We start from the raw sequence: 21699 nt of genomic DNA, 5'->3' as shown, positions 1-21699 counted from the left end.
AGCAGAGTGTCGAGAGAGGGAGAGAGAGACAGGCACAAAACAAAAACAAACCAATGAAGCCCTGTGGGGCCAGCGAGGCAGACACAGGGACCATGACTTACGTGCTAACACTGAGATATTTTTCAGACTAGACTGAGTGTGTCATTCTAATAATGCAACCCTGTTATCCATATTTCCAAAATAAAATAAAAAATAACGGCAAAGTACTTTTCCTTTCTCAATAGGAGTACATTTATTTTTTATTTTCACAGAAAATTATTTAACACATCTAGCATCTGTTTCTGAATAAACACTAATACTGATGTGCTACTATGTTACTTTTACTTACAGTCCTGTTGTCATACATATAAAACATTACAGACATATGAAATATTATTTAAATCACATTTCTTGTGTAAATCCCCTCTTGCTAGGAGCTAACTTCCTGTCTTGCTTCCATTAGAGCTGCCAAAAATGACTGAAACATCATATGGAGGGGAAAAGTACATTAAACACTTGAGAATTTAAAAAAACAACAACATTTCTTTGACCAAAAATAAAAAAAAAACCCCAAACAAACCAACAAAAACAAACCAATGAAATAAACAGAAATAAAACATTTGGATTAATTTAATGAGCTCAGACTTGTTTGAGATGCAGATGAACTGGTTCAAAACTGAGCTCTGGTGAAACACAACATATTGATATCCACTGTGAAGCTTTAACAAGAAATATGCACAAAAATCTGGAATAATTGTTATAATGAACTTCAACTGATTGACCTGATGAATCTGAATACGTTTCTGAGTGATAGAGACAGAAATATACAGTGTTAATCTAACAGGAGGACACTCCTTAGGCTGAAGTACACAGACTTATTGAGGAACCAGAAAATAAAAGTCTAAATCCAGGATAAAGAGGTTCAGTGAATGTGGTGTTGAAGGTGTGGAGGTGGATCAGAGTGTCATCAGAGGAGACTCTGTAGAAGGACAGAGTGCCAGCAGGACAGTCCACATACACTGCTGCTCTGTTAGACACAGAGGAGGAGGAGATTGATGACAAGAGAGTGAGTTTTCTGTTATTGTGCCAGACATAACGAGGACCATCATCAAAGCAGCTCAGACTCCAGGATTGTTCATTCCTCCCAAACAAACAGTCGTTAATGTTTCCTCTTCTTGTGATTCCTCTGTAACTCACTGATATATGAGCTTCTCCACTCCACTCAACCTCCCAGTAACAGTGACCAGTCAGACCATCTCTACACAGCAGCTGAGGCCAGCGATCAAATCTGTCAGGATGATCAGGATATGGCTGATCCTCTTCCACATGTGTCACCTTCTTATTGTTATCTGATAGTTTAAGTTCTCTGTGTACTGTGTTTGCGTCGATTGTGAGTTGACAAGAATCTGATGGAGAGAACAAACACAATCCAGCTGCAGTTATTGATCCGTCATCTGTTCATTGATTGACACTTTGATGACGACTCCTGACATCAGAGATGTGAATAAGTGATGTGACAGTTTGAAGATGGTTGAATGTGTGCTGCTTTGTTTTCATGAATCACATTAAAAACACACTTACACTTCCTCAGACCTGGTCTCAACCATCGGACTCCAGCAGGCTCCACCCTGAAAGGAGGAGGGGGGTCAGACCAGCACAGTCTCTTTCAGCATGCACACATGGACATTACATTACTCTCATACACATACTGTTAGACACTGATAAAGGAACAGTCAAACATTTTGACTCATTCAAAATGGGACAATATGCTTCAGTTTTAATGTTCCTGTATAAGACACTTATATATATATATATATATATCGGTTTCAAGCATCCTGACCAGCTTCCTCAGGTAACCCCCTATGTTCATCCCTGGTGATATGCCCTATACTATACTATGTGGTGTTAGACTTGTTGTCATGATCCTGGAGCTTTGATCAAGAGTTTTTAGAGGTTTTCGTTTTAAGAAAATTATTATTTTTTATTTAATGTTTTTTTGGCTTAATTATTGTTTTAGTTAATTCATGTATTTTGATTCGATTTATATTGTGGTTAGAGCTTATTTAGTATAAGTGCTTATGTTATTTTATGTTATTTTTTATTATATGCAAGCTTTTCCTAGTATTTGACTTCCTGTTTTATTTTGAAAGTTGTCTTCTTTGACTAGCACTCCCCTCCTTGCAAAGAGGAAACTTAGGTCTGGAAATTCATCACTGTGGTAGACCTTAGCTGGCAATTCTCTCGACCTCTCTGCTTTTTTTTCTTCTGCTACTCTTTGGACGACCTCTGAAGAGGTCCTTCTTCTCTACTTTGACTACAGCAGGGTTTCTCCTCCAGTACTGGTTCCACATTCTGTCTCTGGAAAAGTCCCCCAGCACTGATCCACCTTATGGACTGTCATTGTCTTCTCTCTAGCCTCAGGCTACCTAGGCTATTTTCTTCTAAAATGTCACCTACAATCCTTCACTATTTGTGGTTTTCTTTTGGTAATTTTCAGTGTAAGTTTTTTTTTTTTTTTTTTTTTATTATAACTTCTCTTTATTAGCTACAATTGTTACTGGTTATTTAAAAAAATTACTTAACAACACTTTTTCTGACCTGACAATTGTACAATTTGGATTCTTAAGCATCTTCACTCCAGAGTCCTCCAGGTTGTTGTTACTCAGATCCAGCTCTTTCAGAGTACAGGATTGGGAGCTGAGAACTGAGGACAGAGTTTCACAGCTTCTCTTTGAGAGGTTACAGCTACTCAGTCTGCGAAGACAATAATGGACAGAAAAATAAAATGTTAAAATATCTGGTCTGAACTCTTGAGGTCCAATATTTTCTATATAAAATATCTATACATAGTGAATTATTGTTGTTCTTTTCTAAATAAAAACACAAAAAAAAACTTATTTATTTTCACTGCAAAAAGGCACTATGTGAATCTAAACTGTGAAAAAACAATTCTATATGGAATAGCTTTAATTCATAAGTTCACAAATTCAGGCAAACAGATCATACATCAAACTACAAAGAACATAATCCAACCTGAGTGTTTCCATTTTACAGTCTGGACTTTCCAGTCCAGTCAATAGTAGCTTCACTCCAGAGTCTTTCAGGTCATTGTCACTTAGGTCTAGCTCTCTCAGACTAGAAGACTGCGAAGTCAGGACTGATGAGAGAACTTCACAGCTTTTCTCTGAGAGGTTACAGACATTTAGTCTGAAAAAAAAAGAACAAGTACACAAGTAATACTGGTATTAAAACAAACAATTTGGGGTCACGACTAGATTTAGCAATATTTAATCTCATTTCAGGACTTGCTGGAATTTTAATGTAAATATTTTAAACAGATTCAGAGAAATATTTAATATAAATTAATGCATGTGGAAGATTTTTTATTTATTATTTATTTAACTTTATCTGACCTGAGAGTTTCCAGTGTACCGAGTGAACTCTCCAGTGCAGCAGATAGAAGCTTTATTCCAACATCAGTCAGGTTATTGTTACTCAGGTCCAATACTCTCAGACTAGAGGGCTGGGAACTGAGCATGGAGGACAGAGTTTCACAACTTCTTTCTGACAGACTACAGTCACTTAGTCTAGAATGACAAATAACCAAGTGGAAAGAGATTGTTTTTCTTGAAAGATATCAGTGTATGATAAATGATATATACAACTTTCAGTATACTTACAGAACTTTGTTGGAAGCCTTGACCACAGGCAGCAGCCTCAGAAGAGCTTCCTCTGAAGCAGAGTATTTCTTCAGGTCAAACACATCCAGATCTTTTTCTGATGACAGTAAGATAAAGACCAGAGCTGACCATTGAGCAGGAGACAGTTTATCTGTAGAGAGACTTCCTGAACTCAGAGACTGTTGAATCTCCTCCACTAGAGAATGGTCATTCAGTTCATTCAGACAGTGGAACAGGCTAATGCTTTTCTCTGCAGACAGATTCTCACTGAGCTTCGTCTTGATGTACTGAACTGTTTCCTGATTTGTCTGTGAGCAGCTTCCTGTCTGTGTCAGCAGACCACGTAGGAGACTCTGATTTGTCTGTAGAGAAAAACCCAGCAGGAAACGAAGAAATAAGTCCAGGTGTCCGTTTGAACTCTGCAATGCCTTATCCACAGCACTCTGGTGGAGAAACTGTAGTTTAGGTTTATTAAATAATTTAGACCACTTGGAGATTGTATTTCGATCATCCAGCAGATTAACTCCAGAGTTAATAAATGTCAGGTGGACATGAAGAGCAGCCAGAAACTCCTGAACACTTAAATGGACAAAGCAGAACACATTGTCCTGGTACAGTCCTCTCTCCTCTTTAAAGATCTGTGTAAACACTCCTGAGTACACTGAGGCGGCTCTGATATCAATACCACATTCTGTCAGGTCTGATTCATAGAAGATCAGGTTTCCTTTCTGCAGCTGCTCAAAAGAAAGTCTTCCCAGAGACTCAACCATCTTCCTACTCTTTTTATTCCAGTGTGGATCTGTTTCAGTTCCTCCATCATACTTGACCTTCTTCACTTTGGCCTGAACCACCAAGAAGTGGATGTACATCTCAGTCAGGGTCTTGGGCAGCTCTCCTCCCTCTATGGTTTTCAGGACATCCTCCAGAACTGTAGCAGTGATCCAGCAGAAGACTGGGATGTGACACATGATGTGGAGGCTTCTTGATGTCTTTATGTGAGAGATGATCCTGCTGGCCTGCTCCTCATCTCTGAATCTCTTCCTAAAGTATTCCTCCTTCTGTGGGTCAGTGAACCCCCTCACCTCTGTCACCATGTCAACATACCTAGGAAGAATCTGATTGGCTGCTGCAGGTCGCGTGGTTATCCAGAGACGAGAGGAGGGAAGCAGGTTCCCTCTCATTAGATTCGTCAGTAACACATCCACAGAGGTGGACTCTGTAGGGTCAGTTAGGTTTTTAGTTTTGTGGAAGTCCAGAGAAGGTCGACACTCATCCAGACCATCAAAGATGAACATAACCTGGAAGTCTTCAAAGTTGCAGATTCCTGCTTCTTTAGTTTCAGTAAAGAAGTGATGAACGAGTTCCACCAAGCTCATCTTTTCATCTTTCAACACGTTCAGCTCCCTGAAACTGAATGGAAAAATGAACTGGATGTCCTGGTTGGTTTTGTCTTCAGCCCAGTCCAGAATAAACTTCTGTGTTAAGATTGTTTTCCCAATGCCAGCCACTCCCTTTGTCAACACTGTTCTGATTGGTTCATCTCTTCCAGGTGAGGCATTAAAGATGTCTTCTTGTCTGATTGTTGTTTCTGGTCTGTCTGATTTCCTGGATGCTGTTTCAATCTGCCTGACTTCATGTTCATCATTGAGCTCTGCAGTCCCTCCCTCTGTCATGTGGAGCTCTGTGTAGATCTGATTTAGAAGGGTTGGGTTTCCTGCTTTAGCGATCCCCTCAAATACACACTGGAACTTCTTCTTCAGTTGAGATTTAAGATTATGTTGACAAACTGGAGCAAACATGTCTGAAAAGACACAGTAAATAAGTTACATAAATCAGTATTAATTTATTTGAAATGTTAGATAAAACGTCTTATAACTTTTTATCTTTTAGGAGGCAGAGCCTTGGGCTTTCAGACCCCTCTTCTGTGGAACAAACTCCCAGTTTGGATTTGGGAGACAGACACTATTGAATTCTCTACTTTTAAGATTAGGTTTATAAAGCATATAGTTAGGGCTGGATCAGGTGACCCTGAATCCTCTCTTAGTTATGCTGCGATAAACCCACTGGCGTTTTTTCTTCACTCACCTTTCACTATGTTGTCATACCTCCCTTTGCATTTAATCATTAGTTTTTATTAATGCCCGGCCCCGTTGCACAGCTTGTCTTTTGTGCCGTCTTTTTCCCCTCACCCCTAAGCAGTCGTGGAAAATGGCTTTCTGTCTCTGAGCCTAGTTCTACCAAAGGTTTCTTCCTGTTAGAACTGATCTTTTTCCTTCCCTTGTTACCAAGTGCTCGCTCATTGGGGGGGGGGGGGGGGGGGGGGGGGGGGGGGGGGTCTGACTGTTGGTGGTTTATCTGTATTATTGTAGGGTTTTTACCTTACTATATAAAGTGCCTTCAGGTGACTTTAGTTGTGATTTGACACTGTGTAAATAAAACTGCACTGAATTTAATTCAATCAAAATCACATTTCATCACTCAAAATGGTGAAATTGTGGATATTTGTTGGTCAGTTTCATTCATTTCATTCCCCTTGAAGAATACATGTTTGAATACATACTGTCTCATACACTGAGATAATAAATAATATAATTATCCTGCAGTTTAGAGATATCGCCTTACTGCTTTGAAGATGCTCAGCCAGCTCATCCTGCTTCATTCTCTTCAAGAAGTGAAGCGTGATCTTTACAAATGCCTCTGTGATGCTCCTCCTCTGCTCTTCATCATCACCCTCCAACATGTCCACAATGTCCCTCTGACCCTCTAAACATTCAAGGTCATGTGCACCAAGAACCCATAGGATCTTATTCAGCTCATTCTTCACAAATGTCAAAATGCTGTCTTCTAGCAACTGTAACAAAAGCAGAGGTGGGAAGTATGTGTTTTGTTATATATATTATATATATTATAATATATATATTATATATTTCTTCTCAGATTTGAAGACAAATATCTGAACTTTCAACTCCTTACAGGCTCTTTGCTTTAGATTTAAGACATTTGAGGGAAGTTATGTTATATCCTATGGTATTCGCTTGTATTGTTTCATTATGACATCAGTATGACATGAAGTCCAGTTTTGTTGGTTAAAAAAAATCCCTTGAGACCTACTTTACTTTTATATTTAAGTACATTTCACATGGTGTTGATTTCACTCCTAAGAAACTTAATCAGTACTTCAATTGTTGGAGTCAAATTGTTAAATGTTGTCATTGTGTTACTTAAATTTGTAAGTCTTAGTTCAAGCAGCATGATCAAGGATATTCCTTTGTCTCTGACCACCTCTCCAGCCAGTTTCAATAAAAGGCGGCAAGCGGAGGCCTAAGGTGGGGTCAGTCTGCGGTTGGATTCAGAGCGCTTTTCTGAGACACCGACCGGGGCCTCCCTTGCTAGCAAGTAAAATCGATCGATCGCTGATTGTCCAGTTTCTTTCGTTAATGAGAATAAGTTTCTAAACCAGCGGGGCCTGTGGAAGCAAAGACCCAACATCAACTTTCACCAAACACTATTTTAGTACCTGTCCTTCTACCTAAGTGATTGTGATTGAACAGAATACTATATGAATGACTCAGTTGGACTGAATTCATGGAGCCAAACATCATATCCATGTTGGACACTAAAACAATTCACTGGTCTACAATGTGTAACATGCAGATGGTTTTGAATAGAACAAATGTAAAAGGAGTTGTTGTACATGTACAGACCACAAATATGGATTTCAACTGTATTTTATGCTGCTGGGCAGACTGACCACGGGGAACCTCCAGGAACTCCTGGCCCACACTGTGGAGGAATCATGAAAAATCTGTTTACATAATCTCTCCATATTTATTAGCTTTTTCAAAAATATTTTTAGCACAGTTTTTTGTGAAGTCAGAAGTTAATCAAACGCAACATGGAATAAAAATAAAACATTTTTTTCTGACCGGGAATGCAAGTCAATAACTAATAAAATAATTTGTACATATTTTTTTTTACTATCTTTTTGTTTTTAAGTTTTTTTTCTGCTTTTTTGCTAAACAGTAAATTTCAAAATTCATGGTTGACAAGAACAACTATATTTTAGCATGAAAAATATTTTGATAAAAGAACTTTATAGAACCATAAAACCATCATCAATTTAGGGCAGCTGTGGCAAAAACACTTACATTGGGTGGTGGTCCACTAAATTTGTTAGTCACTGTGCATCATTTGGTTCTGTTTCTCCAGGAAACTTATTTTAGGCAATAGAGAGATTGTTTTTTCTACAAATGGTACATGGTTTTTGTTTTCGCTACTATAAGATCAATGTTGGGGAGGAACGGAATACATGTACTGGTGTTCTGGGAATCTATCCTACCTCACAAACCATCCTACCTGTTGTTTCTGTGCAAACGCTGTGTATGGGCATAACACAAACCCCTAATTTACATAATTTTTTTTAACCCATTGTGAATATTTCTTATGGTTATGGTTAGGTTTATGGTTAGGATTAGAGGTTGGATTAGTCAGAAGTCGCCGGCAAATTATAATACGGGTAGGACAATTTGCCAAAGTAGGACTGTTTCTCAGAACACCGGTGTTACATATTTAAAATGCAAAATATGAGTAACTGTATTCCATTACATTTACCGGTTAAAAAAGGTGATATTCAGAATACAGTTACTTTGTTGAAATAAATAGATTACACGTCTTTTCCTGTTTCATATCTTATGCTATGCCCTCTCTAAGTTTTCGGTAATTCCACGCCAGTGGAAACCCAAACAAAACACACATTAACAGTCTCTAATGCCTGTGTCTCAATCTTGCGGTCCATAATGAGGTGAAGAAATATTTTTAAAAATTATTATTCAAAAATTATTTAATATGAAGGCAATAGGCAGAGTGTTACAGGCATAGCCCTAAAGAATGTGGCCTCATGGGCAGTGTAGTCTGTGCTGCAGCGAGAATGGACTGCCATACCCGTTATGTGTCTGTGAGCGTGAGGGAGGGAGAAAAAGGAGCATCGAAAAGTATGTGCTGTCACAGGCCAGAAATGGGAGATGGAGGCATGTACAATAATAATACACACTGCAGCCAAAAATAGTGCCTGCCTGTAATCTGTTGTGGAATACATTTTAAAAGTAACCTTCCCAACACTGAATAAGATATAACAACCACCGCTATCAGTCCTGGCGATGGGTTTTGCCAGGGCCTCTGCCCTTGACTGCTGCCCGCTATACATTGCACCAGACCTCTATGACACCTCCTGTGGGTGGTGGGCCTACTAGAGGTGTTGTAGGGATCCAGCCAAGTCCTACAGGGAGGAGGTCCTGAGGTAGACCCAGGACATGCTACAGAGATTATCTCTCTTAGCTGGCTGAGAGATATAATTCCTGATAAACTGGAGGAGGTGGCTGGGCAGTGTGATGTCTAGGTTTCTCAACTTAGGCTATTACCTTCATGACCTACCCCCAGGTAACTGAAGAAAATGGATGGATGGATATAACAATAATCCTCCCTAAAGACAAACTTCCCAAAAAGACATCAAAAAGTGCTCAGGAAATCATCATGGATGCACAGTGTTTGAACCAAAAGACAAAGGTGACATCCACTGGTCAAACCGGAGTCCCACTCCTACTCTTTCACTGCTGCATCTCTCCTCCAGGTGTCTAATTTCCTTGATTAAGGATTAACTAAATGCTGAGATATGCTGAGTTTTCAGCTCAAAGTTTTCTTGGGAATCACCTTGATTTGATTTGATTGAATCTTTATTTTGAACATGTTGAAAAAGTACAACATAATAGAATTAAAAGAGACAAATGAACACCTTGTTGGTGCAAAAGTAATATTTATGTCTGTCAAACTGTGTTATCAGTTGGTGCATTTACTACAGATTTGACAAAAGAAATGGAAATAAATGACATGTTTTTGCCACAGACTTTTTTTTTCTACTAAACTGTCTGCTATTTGTAGACAAAACACGGGTTCACTCTTAGATGCCTTTTTTATGCTTAAGTCATTTATAGGTCAGTTTTTAACTAAATTAACAAACTAAAAGGAAAAAGATCAGGTGAAAATTAACCCTGTACAAAGAGTCTGTAGAAATAACATATATTAAGAAATGAGGAGTGGCGTTCAAACTTTTGCACAGTGTTGTAGACGGGAAAAATAGTGTGCTGGATGCATCAGTTACATTTAGACAGACAGATTACCTCACTGCAGGAGAACGTTGTCCGTTAAAATGAACCTCAAAATCCTTTGAGCTGTTGCTCATTAAAGATGAACAGGTTGGTTCAGGTCCACATTTGATTTTCTGATGGATTCTGAAAAAATATTAAAACTTCTTCATTAAAAATGTCACTGCACATGAATGGATGATAAAACAATTTTGATAGTTATATTAATTACATTTTATCATTTGACTGTCTTTGTTTAAATTTTGTAATGAGACCCTTGGACCGGTCGCTCTTTAAGGATGGACAGCTGGGTTCAGGTCCAGGTTGGTTCCTGTGAATAATGATGGAGCAGTGATGTGAGTGCTGAGCTGTGACATGGAGAAGAGTCATGGACAGTTAGAGATGGTCATCTCACCTCTGAGCTGTGGTCTGGCTCTCATGTTCCCCACACAGAGTGGTTTTAGAGGGGGGGACTCCCTCCTCTCTGTCCTCACACTGATCCATGCTGCTGAATTCACATCCACATCAGCTCACACACACTTTCTACCTTCACCTGCAGAGGAAACACAAATCATTCATGTGCACATCAACTGAAATCCTTTCCATCATGTGTGCTGTCCATTTATCAGCTGCTTCTTTTCTGCTTCATCTCAGTCTCAGCTGAATGCAGTCAGACAGCAGTGTGAGGCAGATTAAGCTGCCATCAGCGGCTCTACTTCTACTATCAGTCCGCTAGATGGAGGCATGAAACACACACAATGCATTCACTAACACATTCGCAGATGTGATTTGTTTTCAGTCCATTAATATTCAATTAAAGTTGTTCAAACACGGCTCGAATCACAGAAACAGATGGAGACACGGGGGAACATCATGTGACAGAGTTTAGTTTTCTTCTTCAAACAGGTTTAACAGGAGTTTTGAATGATTTGGGATGTTAAGTACTGCATAGTCATCAGCTATTGCAGACCTTCCCAAAGTGTGGGGCCCGCCCCTAGAGGGGGCGCAGAGCCATTGGGGGGGGGGGGGGGGGGGGGGGGGGGGCTTATGAAAAGGGGAAAAAAAACAAACAAGCAAACAACGCTTGGACACTGCTAGCACGGGGCTCCCACACAAACTCAAAGCAGGAGATGAAGCATAGCTGAATATATTTCCAAACCAACTTCATTCTAAGCCAAAGACTAGAAAACATTGTGAAGCATCTCTTCCCTTTGGTTTCACCTGCACAAGTACCAAGGTAGGTCTCCCCTGCAGAATTGGTCTTTCCTTTGTTGGGAGCAGCACTGGGCTGTTGAAATCACGGACAAACAGTATCCCACATTCTTGATTTTTAGTTCACAAACACTTCTTGTAATGACTAACTACTCCTGACATTTTGGAGATGTTAGCTCTTTATACAGTAAAGTTACAGCGGGATACAAATAATATCAGACTGATCCGGCCATGATTTGTTCCCCCGGTTCAAATCCTGGACAAACAGTATCCCACAGTTGTTTATGTTTTTAAACCCATTTTGCACAGAGAGGCATTTCTGAAAAATGTATTGATAGCAATGTTGACTATTATTACACAGGAAAAAAACAACTACACATAAAATAATCACACCGTGACGCCTCTGCCTTTGTAAATAGAGGGACAGTAACTGCATGCGTATATGTAAGCATGTAAAACCTGCAGATAGTCAGATTAACAGTATTTTGTCTCTATCTGCCATTCTGCAATTCATCCATTCATTCATTGGTGTTGCGTGACGAGCTCTGTATTCCTCGTCCACACGTAAACGCAAAAAAGGAGTTTTAAAAAATCTCCGTTTTCGGTGATTCGAAACGCCGTTTATGTGTGGATGAAACAGCTGCGTTTTCAAAAATACCCGTGTAGGTGCGGACCTAGCGTAAAAGAGTTAGTAGTTTATTTTCTTACTACCTGTAATTTATTGTAATTTATTGCAGATTACTTGTATTTGCTTAATTGTTTACTAAATGTTTGTGGTGTGAAATAAACCCCAAACGAGCAAAACATGGGTGTGTGTGGTTGGAGGATGTGTTTGTGCGTGCGTGTGCGCATGCTGTGGGGGGGGGGGGTGCGAACATTTTTCTTGAAAAACAAAGGGGAGCCTAGCAAAAAAAGTTTGGGAACCACTGAGTAATTGCATTTTTTGGGTTGGATTACTATTATTTGCGTCATACTTTTTGAATTAAACATATATTTTGGAATAATTAATAATTTTTTCTGCATTGTTAGTTTGTTGTATAAGGTAGTTTTTTCATTTATGTTTTATTGGTTTTTTTTTTTATACAGGGAATATAACACTACAATTTAATAACAGAACAACATTGGGAAAAACAAAAACAAACAACAAGATTATACAAAATCAGGCCTTCCATTTTGTATGTAGTTCAACCATTTCGACCAATGTTCTTTAAATAAGAGCACCTGTGACTTCAGTCTAAAAGTTATTCTTTCCATAACAAATATAATGTATATCAAATCAGTCCACTCATTTGTAGTAGTATCTTCACTAAAACAACGATTGGCTTTTAGAAGCCACCAACAGCACTCTGAGCAGATTTTTATCCGATTTACACAATTTAACCTCCTAGGACCTGGCGTCCACATATGTGGACATCACATTTTGGGTTGTCTAGACCAAAATACTCAATTTAGCTCCACAAGGGCCTGATATCCACTTATGAGGACATTATACTGCCTCGGTTTTATCAAAATTTAAAATGACTGTCTTCATATGTGGCTCTCATTTTTCTTAGAAACAAAAATCAGGTAAAAAAAAATAATCTGGTGATTCTTTGTTTTTACATTCATGAGGTCCCAATCAGCCCAAATATCAAAGAGAAATTAAAAAATGCATGCCATGGAAGAGTTCGGGTCTTAGGAGGTTAAGACTCTCTAAGTTTCCTAAGTACAGTACAGTGAAATGAAATTTAAAAAAAAAAAAAAAGACTGTGTCCAGGACCTTATTTATTTCCTTCCAAAATGGTGCCACATGAGGACAATCCCAAAAAATATGGAAGTGATTTGCTACTGCGTGCCCACACAGCCACCAGAAAGTTGTCTGTTGAGAATCTTTGGATTTCTGCGCTGGGGTACAAAAGTAACAAGTTACATTCTTCCAGCAGAATTCCCTCTATGAGGGGGAGCTTGTTACTGACAACTGCTGCATACAGATTTGATCCCATTCCTCTTTTGATAAGGTTAGATTGCTCTCTGTTTCCCATCTTGTTTTTACATTTTCTCTATCATGACCCTTTAGATTGGTCAGTGATGAATATAATTTTGAGAGAAGTTTTTGATAGGGTGCATCCTTATATGCATTCTCGAATATATGAATAATTTCTTCATTCCCCATCAGTAACTGGAAGATTTCATTTTTTATTCAGAAAATCCCTCAGTTGCAAATATAAAAAAAAAATCTTGATTTTTGCAACCCAAAATTATTCCTAAGGTCCTGGAAATTCATCACTTTTCCCTCTTTTAAGAAGGTACTGTATGTGGTGAGACCTTTATTACACAGGAGATGTCTGCTGACATCTCCTGGACAGACAACATCTCAGCAGTCGTCAAGAAGGCCCAACAGCGGCTGCACTTCCTGAGAGTCCTCAGGAAGTACAAGCTGAACTCCAACCTGCTGCTGACCTTCTACCGCTCGTCCATTGAGACCCTGCTAACCTACTGCATCATGGTACGACAGCTGCACCATGGCGGATAGAGTGAGGCTTCAGAGTGTAGTCAAGACAGCACAGAAGATCATCGGCTGCCCTCTCCCTTCCCTGATGGACATGTATTCCTCCCGCTGCCTCAGCAGAGCAGCAAACATTATCAAGGACAGCTCCCACCCTGGTTTCAACATGTTCAGCCTGCTTCCCTCAGGGAAGCGCTAAAGGTGCATCAGCACAAAAACCCACAGACTCAAAAACAGTTTCTTCCCCAAAGCCATAACCACCCTGAACTCACACATGCACCGATAACACAGCCCCCCCCCAATTTTTTTTCTTCCCACTTCCTCTATGGACCACCACTGTGCAATACCAATTCTATGTGCAATAACTCAACTGTATATATACAACACTATTTATTACTAGGGATGGGTACCGGTGTCCGGTGCCATGATGGCACCGGTTCTGACATAAACGGTAGTAACCAGACCGAAAAGCAGCGCACATTTCGGTGCTTTATTTCGGTGCTTTTTTTTTCCTGAGCTGTGATACACTTCTAGCCAATCATTTTACGTTTCCGAGGATAGTAGGCGGGGCCAGGTACGTACGTTCTTTTAGAGCAGAGCTACAGATTAAAAATGCCCAAGGCGAAGCGGTCAAAAGTCTGGCTGTACTTCACAGCAAAATATGCAAACTCAGCAGCCTGCAACAAGTGCTTTAAGGTGATATTGTGATACTGTCAAAGGAGGTAACACCAAGAATCCGATTAAACAGCTGGCGACGCATAGCGTTTTTTTTTAAAAGCCGAGAAATGCGCCGTATTTGATAGCTTGCTGCGAGACCTCACACTGTGCACGTTGGGTGGGTTGCCAGTTATCGGACCCGGAGCAACATCCCCCAAAAACCCGAAGAATAGAGTCCTGGCCCCTAGCCCTGCCAGTGTAGCAGAAATGATGAGGATGATGATGCAGCAGCAGCCGTTCTTCTCTGCGTGAGTAGCTTAATGTTGTTCATGTGTAATTTACGTTGAGTAGGCTAAACACGTTATTACATTAATGCAGGTAATGTGAACTAGCAAACATCATCATAGCTACATGCGGCTGTCTTCTTGTTTGATGGCAGATACTCCCTTCACCCTGGCCAAAAAGGCTAAAATGACCAAAGAAAAAGTGGGAAACAGTTAAACATGAGAGGTTTTTGGACAAAGTTTGTGTTTTTTCCATTGTTTAAGCACTGCTTCCAGCCAAGAGTGATACCATATATGCCACATAGCTGCAGAAAAGGCTAACATTGTTATATTTTTACAAAAAACAGCTGAACATGAGAGGTTTTTGGACAAAGTTTGTGTTCTCCATTCTTTAAGCACCGGTTCGAGCACCGTTTAAGCACCGGCACCGTTTCAAAAGTACCGATTTGGCACCAGTATCGGATAAAACCTAAACGATACCCATCCCTATTTATTACATATTACTTAAAAAAAAAACAAAAAACGGCTTGTATATTTGTACATTATATATATATATATATATATATATATATATATATATATATATATATATATATATATATATGTATATATATATACACGTCTTTTTCCCTATGTTAATACTGTCCATATGTATATAGCGCTGCAGAACTGTACCCCCCAAGATGTTTACACTGAGTAGGAGATGCTCTGTATCTCACTGTACAACTGTATAGTGACAATAAAGGCATTCTATTCTATTCTATTCTATTCTATTATTAGCCCATGTTTTAAATGTCGAGTCAGTCTTACTAAGCAAAAACTTGTATGTGACCCACCTAGGGGGTCCAGCCCCCTGTTTTAATTGATACTTTTTAAGTAATCCATTCCATGTCTTCATCAAGCTTATTATCCAAGGGTTACCTGGGTCTCTCAAACAACTTGACATTGAGGGGTCTCCTATCAGTGCCCTAACAGGAAGGTTACCGCCCATATAAATCTGGAGAAGATTTGATTCCTTCCTGCAAAGTATTGATCCGGGTTTTCTATAGGAACACACTGGAACAAGTGTAACATCTTTGGGAGTGTATTCATTTTTATGCTATCCACTCTAGAAGAGATGTTTAGATAAGAAATTAATGTCCATCTACTAATATCTACAATAATATCTTTTTAAAGTGGAGAGTAGTTAATTTCTTCCAAACTAATTAGATCCATTGATAAATTAATGCCCAAATATTTAATAGTTTTTTTGTCCAAACCTATTTTGTATTTGCTACGCACATTTTGGGGGGGACTGTAATGACTATTGAGAACTTTGGAAATTTGGTCTATATCCCAAGCAGGACCCGTAATTCCTTGGAACTGACATAAGCTCCGTAAATGATTTGGTAGAGTTTGATAAGTAAACCAAAACATCATCTGCAAACAACGGCAATTTCTGCTCACTTCCAGCTATATTAATCCCTTTTATTGTGTCAATCTGCCTAATCCATTGAGCCAACGGCTCTATAAAAATAGCGAATAAAAGTGGATTCAATGGGCATCCCTATTTTGTTGACCTTTCAAGCTTGAAAACATCTGAAAGTTCACAACTGATCTTCAATTTTGCGGTTGATCTGGTGTATAAAGCCCACAATATTGTAATAATCGACCCACTAAACCCAAATTTAAGCATTACTCTGAATAGAAATTCCCATCTCACGGAGTAAAAAGCTTTTCCAGCATCTAGACTCAGTAATATTGCCGGTATTTTATTTAAATTAATGTGTCAAGTAATTTGCAAAGTTCTCCTAATAATATCGTGGGTTTGGTGCAACCTAACAAAACCAGTTTGATTTAAATGTATTATTTTTGGCATGATTTCTTTAAGTCTTTGTGCTATGTTTGATGTAAATAACTGATGTAAATAATCTACATTTAATACACTTACTGGTCTATATTGGGGCTCTCTAATTTGTCTTTACCATCTTTAGGTATACTAGAAATTATAACTTGTTTCCATGAGAGGAAAGCTTCTCCCTTGTAAGGACCCAATTAAATGTTTTAAGTAACATCAGTGTCAGAGCGTCTCTCACTTTCTTATATCACTCTGCAGTAAAGCCATCTGTACCTGGAGCCTTATTTGCCTTGAGTTTACCAATCACCAAGTGAAGTTCTTCCCTTGTAATTTGCTTCACTAAAGATTTATTTTTTTCTTCTGTAGGTTTTGGGATGTCTAACATGTCAAACAAACTCTTCATTTTTCCATTATTATTCATGAGTGGTTTGAATATAGTTTTTCGTAATATTTCTTAAAGTAGTGCTTAATTTCCTCTATATACTGCATTTCCATTTTGGTTTCCGGGTCTCTTATCCTGTACACTGTTCTATCTGCTTGTTGCTTCCTTATATGCCAATTGTTTCATATATTTAGTTTCCCGCTCATAATATCTTTGTTTGGTCAACATTAGTTTCGTTTGGACGTCTTGAGCGTATATCTCATCAATTTGATTTCAATTTTTTGCAATTTTTAATTTTGTCTTAGTATCCATAGTATTTTTGTATGTAGCCTCTAAGTGTAATAGTTCCGACTGCAGCATCGGAAGTTTTGCAACTTTGGATTTTTTGCTAGAAGGTGTGGGGGGGCCACAGCCCCGTCCTCCAGGGCATGAAGCAGGTATGGAGGAGATCAAAACTCCAGACATCCAGAGGCCCCCAGAACACAAGAGACCAAGGAAGACCAACAGAGGGGCAGCCGCGCCACTGTCCCAGAAAGAGCTGAGGAGAGTCCCAGATGAGGGCTCACTCAGCAGCCGCGGAGCAGAAGCCAGGGGGAGTTGCAGTGACGCGCCCGTGAGCTCCGCCGGCAGCCAGCTGTGCCTGAGTGACCGAGCCCCAGGCCGAGAGGCCGGGGGCACCCCACCTCCGAAGTGGCCGGAGCGAGCCCCAGGCTCCAGGCCCCGATAAGCGGCCGCCAAGGAGTGAGATGGTGTGTACCTGGACGCCCATCCCCAGACACAAAGAACCACCAACGCACCGATGTCTGAGGGAGTCTGCCACCGGCAGGGGAAGTGGTGGTAGGGGGAGATAGGCCTCCAAACCTTGGAGGGCCTGAGATGTCCCCAGAGAGGTGGCGTCTGATACCCAACCTGACATATAGACACAGACATACAGGCACACACAGATACAAACATCCATTCCCACCCTCATGCTCTCATATGCACTCACTCCACACTCAACCAACGTGGAGACAGACATAAAGAGACGCTGTACACACGATCACACTCCCCAAGCGTACTCTACGAACCGGGTCTAGGTACCCTTGCCCCTGGAGGGGGGAACTGCACCCAGACCCAGGTGGTGTTACCCTTTTCCCTGCGGTGGGGGGAGGCAGACCGCCCCGACTCCGCAGCAGCAGGGAGGCCCCACACCCCAGACCGCAGTCGGACGGCCAACTCCTCTTCCTAGCCCCCCCGCTCCAGCAGGCCGCAGAGAATGGGGGTGAGAGAAGACTCCAAACCTCCCTCCACCCGCTCATTGTAGTGTTGATGCATGTGTTCTAAGGTGCATGTAAAACCCAGGAGGGCATGGAGCTACCTGCCAGAGAGCAGCAGGTAAGCGCATAGTCCCTCCTGCTAGCCCTCAATGTCTACGTGTATTTAAAATTGAGAGGTGGGCAACGACGCCAGGGGTGAGGTGTACACCCTGATGGTAATTTGGATTCCATGTATCGTGCCCAGATCATTACATGAAGGAACCTTTTAAAAAAACAAGCGCGTCCATGCTCAGAGATGTACACACGGGTGCTCACACACACAAACTACACCCTTTTTGGCTCCTACCTCAAAGCACACTGTGTTCTGTTGATCTTATGTGCTGCACAATAATGTTTAATATTTAGTATTTACTGTCATATTCCCATATATCATTGTGATGTTGTTTATTCTATTACTCTTGTTCTCTTCTGCTTGTTTTCTTTTTTCTTTCTCAACAGGTGATCCAGGTGATCGATATATGCATTTTCTTTTTCTTTTTTTCTTTTTCTGCCCATTCTGTTGGTTTTTGTCTTTTGCCCTTCTCCCCCGTCCCTCTTCTCAGCTGTTTCTCTTTCCCTCTTTCTTTCTCCCCTTCTTTCCCCCAGTCAAGTCTGTCCCGTATTCAGCAAGTGAAAATAAAATAAACAATAAAAGGTGAATCAAATGGACTATTATGGCAAGGCTGGGATGGTCAATTTGGTAAAGTAAATCCGTTGGGCATCTTTCTTTGCCTTTAGACAATAATTCTGATGGCAAAAGAGCCAAACGGGACAGGCAAAAAAACAAAAAAACAAAACAAAACAAAAAAAAAAACTTTGGATTTTTTAATACTAGAGCGGTGATGAGAGGAAGATATCCCCACAATATCAGTGGGGATATCTTATCTCTATCACTGAATTCCAGGTACTCGGTAATGTCTTTTGTTAACTGTTCACATGTCTGTTTATTCAATATACTAGAATTTAATTTCCTGTTAGTAATTCTTCTCCTTTGAGAAAGTTTTAAAGCTAAATACAGAAAGTACTTAAAAAAAAATCTAAACATGTACAGGACGTCAGGACCTTTAGACTAAGCAGGTCCAAACTTGTAAACCCACATAGTAGAAAGGTTATTCTCTTCTTTCTTCTCAGCTCAATGGTCATTTTTACCTGTACATTTGACACTTGATAAATTTTTTATTTTCATTTCTAAACTTTCAAGTGTAAGACAATTGGTAGTTGGTTGGTGTTGAAAACATCCCCTTTCCTTGTGTTTTTGTTAGAATGTTTTTCTGCAGTTCCAACAGGGACAGTATTTTCTTATCTGTTAGGAGAAGCTGATGAGCGTTGTATTTATTTTCATGGGTTTGACTGCTTTGTGTCGGTGGCTTAAATTGCTAATTATTCTACTGAAGTTGCATATAGAAGAGCACAGATTCAGTTGTAGACAGATACAGGTCATTACTTTGGAGTATGTTTGAAATAAAGTCAAGTGTGCACAGACATGCACTGTATTCGAAGTTCAGTCAGTTTTTACTCATGTGATCTGGATCCTCAGTACAGCTGTAAGATGTCTATACGACTTGTGAGACCAACTTAACACTTAATACTTCTCATATTTAATGTCATCAGTGGCTTCTGCCAAGAATTTCCTTGTAATAAGTGCCCACAACAATTTTGAAGTACAGATCTATTTAGGATGTATAATTAGCCTATCTGGGATTAATCAGTTGATGAGTTATTCTTAAGTAACATTTCAGAGAGCAGAGAAGACATTTTCTTAGCATTTACACAACACCCACAGTAATTTAATTATACTGTCCTTCCTTCTCTATCACAAGAAATCCTCATATTTAACATCCATTAGTGTCAATATTAATTCAACATTAACATAATTTAGAACACAAAACTTGCTTATTGCAAACTCAATAAAACTGCAGCATAAGTTTGCTTTCTTGCATTATTTGTGCTTGGAGGAGCAAAGCAAAAGAACCAACAGACAGGCATGTAATGCACCTACAGCACTTTTCTAGTCTTAATGAACACTCAAAGCACTACTAGGTACAAGTCCCACTTTATCCAGACATTCTTGCAACACTTTATCTCCGTCACTTCAAGGAAAATTTTTTAGAATAGCCAGTTAACCTGACATGTATGCTGGAGAGATTCAAACATGCAACCTAAACCCAGAAAGGTCCCAGACAGAATTTAAACCACAGACCTCGTTGCTGTGAGGCAGCTTTTCTAATCAGTCCACAAACACTGAGTGCTTTACCACAGAGCACCACCATGTCATCCTGTTTCAGATCTCGTGTCTGTGTCAAGACACTCTCAAGGCACCATGTGACTTTTGCATGAACTCTGCTCCTCATGTGCGCTGCATGTGATCACTCCTACTCTGTTTTACTATTCCACTGTTTGGAGATTTCCCCATGATCTTTCAAAGATCAGCAGTGGTGCAAACACCAACAATATGAGTGAAAGTGTTAAGGGACCTCTGGAGGTCTGTTAACATTGTTTCATAAAAGAATAAAATGCACACAGACATGGCATGTAGAGTTTAAAGACCCCCTAAACACACCATTGTGGTGACAGCATAAAATTTTAGAATATTTTCATTTTGTTTGTTTTTGAATCAGGTTTGGACAAAGACATTTTTCTGCAGCCAAAACAGGTCGAATTATCACGAGCAGTATGGAAGGGTTAAAGTGTCTTCCACTTTTGTTTTCCCCCTGTAAAAGCGTCATTGTTCTGACATGTTTTTATTGTGCAACAGCTTTAACTTTTAGTTTTTTTGGCTTCGTTTTGGACCAAAAACTATGAACTTCTAATGTCATCATAACAGCAAGATTTCAGAATATTGGAGCACATAAATAAGTAAGTCGTACTTTTGTAACTGGTTGAAGTAAAAATTGTCAAAGCACAAAAAGAGAAATATTCAAAAAAAAGGCATAAATACTTTAAGAGAACAGTGAAGAACAGGAATTGAGTAGATGTTAAGTCATAGAAGCAGACCAGACATTTCTAAATAGAGCAAAAACTGCCTCGAACATTTTGATGGAAATGTGAATCATTCTCTTTAAACTCACACAAGATGTCAGACGAGCTGCTTAAAGGTTGCCTCCTTCTCGGGTCCAGCTGTGAGTCAGTCAGCGTGATGTATGGAGTGGCAGATTTCTTTTGTTTCTGCTGGAATTAATCTGAACAAAGCTGGTGTTAACAAGAAGAACAACTATTACCATCACATGGAGCTTCACATGGAGAGGATCATCTGACAGCAAGTCCAGGAAAGTGAAGTGAAACTTTACAAAGAAAGAAAACACAGTGAAGAGCTTAGGGAGAAATTGTGAAAGAGGAAAATCAGGAACTGATCAGTTTGAAATGTTTGAGGTTTTACAGAAATCTGCATTTCTGTACTGTTATTGTTTGTACTGAACACATCCTCCAGAAATGTTCTATTTAAATTGTGGTGTGACAGGATACATGATGTTTGCCATTTGACAAAAAAATTTGCCATGTTTTTTTTATTCTTTATGTTTTGGTGTCTGACTGTGATATTTTTACCTGCAGTTCGTCTCTGTGACCACACAAAGAAAATAAACACAGTTTTTCCCTGCTGACGTCAGTATTTCTATCAGTTTAATATCTGCGTTTACGTACTGCAACATTACCCCACTGAAGAACACTAGTGTTGAAACACTGCAGTAAATGTGTCATAAAGACAGTATATTGTATTTGAGTTGTAGTTACTGACAATGACCAGTGGAGGGCA

General features: G+C 39.7%; 1 protein-coding gene across 1 annotated transcript; it reads right to left on the bottom strand.

Annotated features, from left to right (window-relative positions):
* Positions 1–689: 689 nt before the first annotated feature.
* Positions 690–21197, bottom strand: LOC146641819 (NACHT, LRR and PYD domains-containing protein 3-like). The gene is made up of 12 exons (XM_085399708.1): positions 21017–21197; positions 10212–10349; positions 10029–10127; positions 9833–9943; positions 7364–7442; positions 6282–6510; positions 3660–5460; positions 3393–3566; positions 3013–3186; positions 2578–2733; positions 1561–1607; positions 690–1385 (listed from the first exon to the last, which is right to left on the bottom strand). Exons 2-12 carry the CDS (start codon positions 10298–10300, stop codon positions 835–837), a joined length of 3510 nt encoding a protein of 1169 aa, XP_085255834.1. The 5' UTR covers positions 10301–10349; positions 21017–21197; the 3' UTR covers positions 690–834.
* Positions 21198–21699: the final 502 nt, after the last annotated feature.

The sequence above is a fragment of the Rhamphochromis longiceps genome, linkage group LG23, assembly GCF_057381845.1.
Source record: "Rhamphochromis longiceps isolate RC_006_pf linkage group LG23, R_longiceps_female_GT1.1, whole genome shotgun sequence".
Taxonomy (NCBI): Eukaryota; Metazoa; Chordata; class Actinopteri; order Cichliformes; family Cichlidae; genus Rhamphochromis; species Rhamphochromis longiceps.
The sequence above is the reverse complement of the archived record's forward strand: the minus strand, read 5'-3'. Positions and strand labels throughout refer to the sequence as shown.